At 48.5% G+C, this 5,554-nt stretch overlaps 3 protein-coding genes across 3 annotated transcripts; 1 reads left to right on the plus strand and 2 right to left on the minus strand.

Moving 5' to 3' along the window:
- Positions 1–565: 565 nt before the first annotated feature.
- Positions 566–1,989, minus strand: FPRO_03862 (uncharacterized protein; the record flags this gene model as incomplete). The annotated part of the gene is made up of 2 exons (XM_031225879.1): positions 566–1,215; positions 1,278–1,989. The coding sequence occupies 2 exons, from the start codon at positions 1,987–1,989 to the stop codon at positions 566–568; spliced, it is 1,362 nt and encodes a 453-aa protein (XP_031076471.1).
- Positions 1,990–2,768: 779 nt separating this feature from the next.
- On the minus strand, positions 2,769–3,947 carry FPRO_03861 (uncharacterized protein; the record flags this gene model as incomplete). The annotated part of the gene is made up of 1 exon (XM_031225880.1): positions 2,769–3,947. The coding sequence occupies one exon, from the start codon at positions 3,945–3,947 to the stop codon at positions 2,769–2,771; it is 1,179 nt and encodes a 392-aa protein (XP_031076472.1).
- Positions 3,948–4,466: 519 nt separating this feature from the next.
- On the plus strand, positions 4,467–5,172 carry FPRO_03860 (uncharacterized protein; the record flags this gene model as incomplete). Its single annotated transcript, XM_031225881.1, has 4 exons — positions 4,467–4,511; positions 4,584–4,948; positions 5,020–5,095; positions 5,140–5,172. The coding sequence occupies 4 exons, from the start codon at positions 4,467–4,469 to the stop codon at positions 5,170–5,172; spliced, it is 519 nt and encodes a 172-aa protein (XP_031076473.1).
- Between the last annotated feature and the right edge of the window lie 382 nt (positions 5,173–5,554).

Consider the following 5,554-nt stretch of genomic DNA (forward strand, 5'->3'; position numbering starts at 1 on the left):
TTAGGGTTAGGGTTACACTCAGGGTTAAACGTTCCTGTCCGCCCTTGGTCTAACTTCTGCCTCACCGTTAGCACAACAGCTAGCGAGTCCGCTGTTGTCCTTTGCCTAACCCTCTCAGACACCCGCTAGCCTTTTACCTTCCCCGATCAAACGAAAACTTGAGCTTTTGCTTTAGGGTTAGGGTAAATCCTTATCACCCTGACTCCTCAACCCATGACCGAGCAACCTAAGAGACGATGATGACGAAAACACACAGTAATCATCATCATGCCCGCCATCCTATCCTATGTCCTCATTATTTCCAATGCTAGCCTCGGCCTCTTTGTCCCATCCCCTACTTGTTATTGCCTTTCTGATAATTCCTCTCTGCACCGCACTGTCTATTGTTATATCTCTGCCAAAAACTTTAGATCCCTTAGCGGTCCCTACAGCCGTTATCGACCTGCCAGAGTCACTCAACTACCCTGTTGCTCGACCTGATATTTTATATTCTATAACAACTTCAACGGCTTCCATCATCTTAGTCCACCCAGTTAATCTCTAAAAAATTATTACCTGGCCTTCGCTAGTCTACAAGCTTGATAAAGAATCTAGCTGTTTTTAATGTTTTCCTCGTCTCCTCCAGTTTTCCCTCCACTTCCGATTCAGCCCACTTCCAGTGATCCTTCACTCGGTTTTCCTTATACTTTCGAACCTCCACTTCACACTTATCTAGCTTTCTCCGTTCCTCTGCAATCCGCTGTAGCTTCTCCTCCTGCTGATCTTCAGCTTCTTGCTTTTTGCAGTTCAAGCCCTCCACCGCTTTCCCGATATCTATTCGAACCTTTTTAACGATATCGCTGTATTCTTTGACGTTCAGCACCTCCGTAAGATCCAATGCATCGTCTAATAACTTATTCATCCTAGGCCAGTCGATACGCGGTCGATTGACAGCTATATCTTGGATAGCGACTACTGATTCTAGTAGCTCCCTCCTATGTATTGTGTCGAAAGCCTCAGTCATAGTAGGAAACTCATTCATCCAAGTACGAAGCGCTACTGCTTCCACACAGTCCCAGCCGCGTTTGCGTAGTTGCGTCGGTAGCGTTTTCTGTCCATACGCAAAACATGCTGTCTCAAGGACCTCCTGCAGATGGACAAGCAGATTATGCTGACTGCCCATGGGTAGGCAGCCTATCTTCTGCTCCTCTTGTACACGGTCCCCGCATGCTTCTTCTGTTAAGCAAGGTTAATGAGTATATTGAATCGCTATCGAGTAAAGGACTCGAGCTACTTACCTTCCAGAGCTTTTGTCTCTGCTGGAGCTTCGTATGCTTCCGTCGGATATGGCTCTGTCGGACAGGGTTCTTTTTCTAGCCATCGCTGATTTTCTATGCCCTCTTCTTCTGGAGATTTGGCTGTGACCTCTTCAGGCTCTTCTTCTGGGGATTTGGCTGTGGCTTCTTCGGGCTCTTCTTCTGCCGTCTTGGCTGGGATTTCTTCTGGCTCTTCTTCAGAGGCCTTTACTGGCGCTTCTACTGCCACTAAGAGTTCCCAGTCCGTTTTCTCCGACGTGCTTTCAGCAGGTTCCGTACTCATGGCTTCTGCGTGAACGATAACAGCAGTCAAGCCAGGAAATCGTTGTTCCGCAATAGAGTCGGAGGTAAATGACCTGTCCTTCAACAGTCTTCTCACTACAGACTGGAGTGAATCCATTCCATATTGGTCGACTAGTGCCTTGACATCAGGACGATCCTCGATTGATGCGAGGGCTCTTTTAATTGTGCCAGGCTGATGCTTAGTTTTCTTTGCCCATTTTCTGCCAAGTTCGCGGATCGCTTCAATATCTCTGAGTGCTAAATAGATGGCCTTTTCGTCGGGGCAAAGCCGATCGCATATGCCGCAGCGCGATGGGTAATTATATACCATGGTGACGCAACTGCAGTAGTACTCGACGACATCCTCATAACATGCATCTATAGAATCGGTCTTATAGGTGCACAGCGCCATTCTGACTTTGAGAGGTAGGCAGTTCACTTGCTAAAACCAGAAGTAACAATATGCATACAATAATGAGATAAAATCCGTCTTTTGGTTGTTGGAGTGCGGGGATTGAGAGACATCTACTTGTACCTACCATGCAATGCTGCCTTGTTGCCTAGACTCTCTAATTTGAGCCACCTGCGTCATAGTGATAGCGAACAAGAGGCTGACAAGAGATGTTTATCTCAATGCCGTAAAGGTAGCAAAAGGGCATAACTTCTGCCACTCACATCAACTTAGCACGACCAGTGCAAAATACATATCTATCTCACCCAACATCTAACGCAGCATCTACCACGCAGACAGGAAATGCACTAGAGTTCGCCACAAAGAGGTTAGGCGCCGTTTCGCTACATGTCAAGGTTGGAGGTACACTACAAGTGCTGCATTTGCATTCTCTATAACATTTCATCTGGTTAAAGTGAAGCGAGTAGCTAGGGGAAGGAGTGAAGGCTCACCTGGTGGTGAAAAGCTTACGAGCTTTCCTATGCCGCCGCCGCTGCCCCGAGGACTACAACCTCATCCTCCTCCACCGCCGCCACCTCCGCCACCTCGATAGTTAAGTGTCTTTACTATATAGCTACTAAGACAAAGCAAGATAATATTATACCAACGCACTAGATTGAAGATATATAGCTGGCTACCCTATTATTCCATTGAAACCCATATCGATACTGCGCGACTACAAAGCTAACTGACGAACTCGAAATTGCTAACTTACAACCATGAATATCCGTCACTCCAGCTCACTCTCCTTTATTTCTATTCCACTCTATATCCGTTTCAAATTTCGCCGCCGTTTTGTCCAATGCAGTTCGAATCTCCCGCTTAACCATACTCTGATTTCCTTCTATGTCATCGTCCATTTCTGCGAGAATCGTCTTCTCTAGCATGTCCAGCCTCGCCCGCTCGCTTTTTACTTGCTTCAACTTTTCATCTCGTCTCTGCCGAAATGATTTGTACCTGACGGCGAAATCAACCAACAGCTTCCCAATCCTCAATTCGAGCTTCTTAAGGATCTCCTTATAGCCGCTGACATTCAGCACATCCATAAGTGCGCATGCGTCACTGAGAAACTCGTGTATCTCGTCAGAAGTAAGGCGTTTGCGACCGAGATTGACTGCTTGAATCTCACGCAGCCTCTGAAATAATGATCGTGGACTCTCAACGCTGCCTCCCACGTCAAAGATTTCAGGCCGATCGAGGAACTCTCTCATCCAACGATCCAGCGTTACTGCTTCGTCGCAGTCCCATCCATTTCGTGACAGCGTCTCTGGGATTTCTCCACTTCCAAATGCATAGCAGGCTCTTTCAATGTATCTCTGTAGCTGTACCATCAGCTCGTACTGGATACCCAGCTGCACGCTCACCATCCCCCTTTTGTCTTCGTATCGGTTACGATAGGGCGCGTAGATATCCGCTTCGTCAGGAGACTCCTGCTCATGGTGGATGTCCCTGTCCCCTTTCGAGTCCTCAGGCTTGGTAGTGCCCTCCTGTGCCTTATCCTTGTCGTACCCATCACCATCATGAGGCAGAGACAAACCGTCATCGCAAAGCTTCTCCTGCACATCGTCCAAGTTTTTATCCTCTATGATAGCCTCGGGCTCTGCACAACCGTCAGATTCTGTTGGTCGGTTGTCTTCCGGGACGACATCCACTTCCGGGGTGCAGGCATATGGTGATGGTGCCCTTTCCGGTGCCGACGTTGGTTCTCGCACCCAAGTAGCCTCCCTGGGCACATCGCTATCAACTTCTACAGAAGCTGTTGCGAGACCATACAAGTCGTAGAAGGGATAAGCAGAACGTATCGTCAACGGACTGCTGTTCACTAGAACCCTGGCTGAAGAACGAACCACCTCGACACCATACTTCTCGTGCAGCTTCTGTACATCTTCTGGATACGGATCGCTTTCGATGCCATCCATGATGTTTCTGCTACGACCCTTCATCCTACGTTGATAATTCTTGCTCCGACTTGCCCTGCCGGTCAAGTAACGTAGATCCGTAAGGTGGCTTTTAAGTACCATATAAATGGCCTTGTCGTCGGGTAACCGTTCCTGGCACGAGTTGCATGTCGGATCGACGGAAACACTGTCAATGTTTGGTTCTCTTGTGGTGCAGCTGCAGTAGAGCACGGGCTTGTCGCACGATGATACGGTCATGGTGTGAGTTCGTCAGGATAAGACGTTCCTCTAACATATAGTAGACCTAGAGATGTCTGCTATGTGTTATCTACCAGCTGGGACTAAGAAGGAGTAATGTGTTCTTTTCGACCGCAAGGTAGTTGGATAGATCGTAATCTCTACGTTGGCTGTCTCAACGGTGCGGGGGTTCCGAGACATCAGCCTGTACGTATCCTGCATGGTGGCCTTAATGCCTAGGCCTCTGGATCAAGCAAGCTCGGCAGGCCAACACGATTTCTGGGTTGGTCCAATCACCCTTGTATGTTCCAGCCTAAGCCAGTAGAACGTTCTACCAACTACCACAAAGTAAGGCTCCGTCGCTGACTAAGTGAGCTTCCATTTGACCCCCGCTCCTGTCTGACACAAAAATACACATAGAATATCTGTCGTCCCGATGGCACAGCCATGAACCATCCTAGCGGGCACAGAAAAGCCGCTTATGTGGATGCCAATTGCAGGCACGTTTTCAGCCTACCGGAGAACTCGCATCTCAGCCAACAAAAGCCCATCCGTCGTGCCATTAGGAATCACGCTGTTGTTGTTGGGAACTTCACAGAACAGAAGCTCGTTGAGATTGTGCAGTATCTCATCGGCCGAGGTGTTTCTAGCTCCCCGGCCGCTGCGACTCTTGAATTTCCAGATCTCCGTTGTACCGATATATCCGGTGCACAGAGCCCTGTGGAATCACTGACTGAGTGCCAAACAAGGAAGATGGTGACATTCGATTTGTCGTGGTTGAGAGGGTAAATTCAGCTCACCGTCTCATGATGTTCACGTCGCCTTCTTTTTCATAGTACTAATTGGACACCTTTAGCTCATTAGACGATGATAGCTATGCCGACCTCACCTTGGTTTCTTCTGTCAAAGAGTACTCCGCCCATAGAGTCATTGTTTGTCCACAATCTTCGGTCATAGCGAAGAAACTCCTATCCAGGTTCCGAAGCACCAAGCAGGACCCTTCGTGTGACTCTTGTGGAGTCACGCCTAGGTATTGTTTCGACTTCTCGCAGGACGACCCCCGGGCAGTGGATTGCCTTATTCAGTACTTCTATCGCCAGGACTACCAGAGCGGCTACCCAGGTCCTGCAACAAAAGATTCCAGCCCCGGTGAAACGGAAGGTACAATTCCGCCACCACATTTAGACGAGGACAGTATCGACGATTCTTACCCGACATTCCACGTCAGGGTGTATGCACTGGCCGAGTTTTATGGAGTACCTGCTCTTAAAGAACTAGCGCTCGAGAAGTTCAACAAAGTTATACAAGACAATTCACAACTGGGTCGATTGCTTGACGGGGTAGAAGAAGCATATGAGTCAACGATAGAAGAGGACCGGGGATTACGTGAT

This window comes from Fusarium proliferatum (assembly GCF_900067095.1).
Source record: "Fusarium proliferatum ET1 genome assembly, contig: FPRO_scaffold002, whole genome shotgun sequence".
NCBI lineage: Eukaryota > Fungi > Ascomycota > Sordariomycetes > Hypocreales > Nectriaceae > Fusarium > Fusarium proliferatum.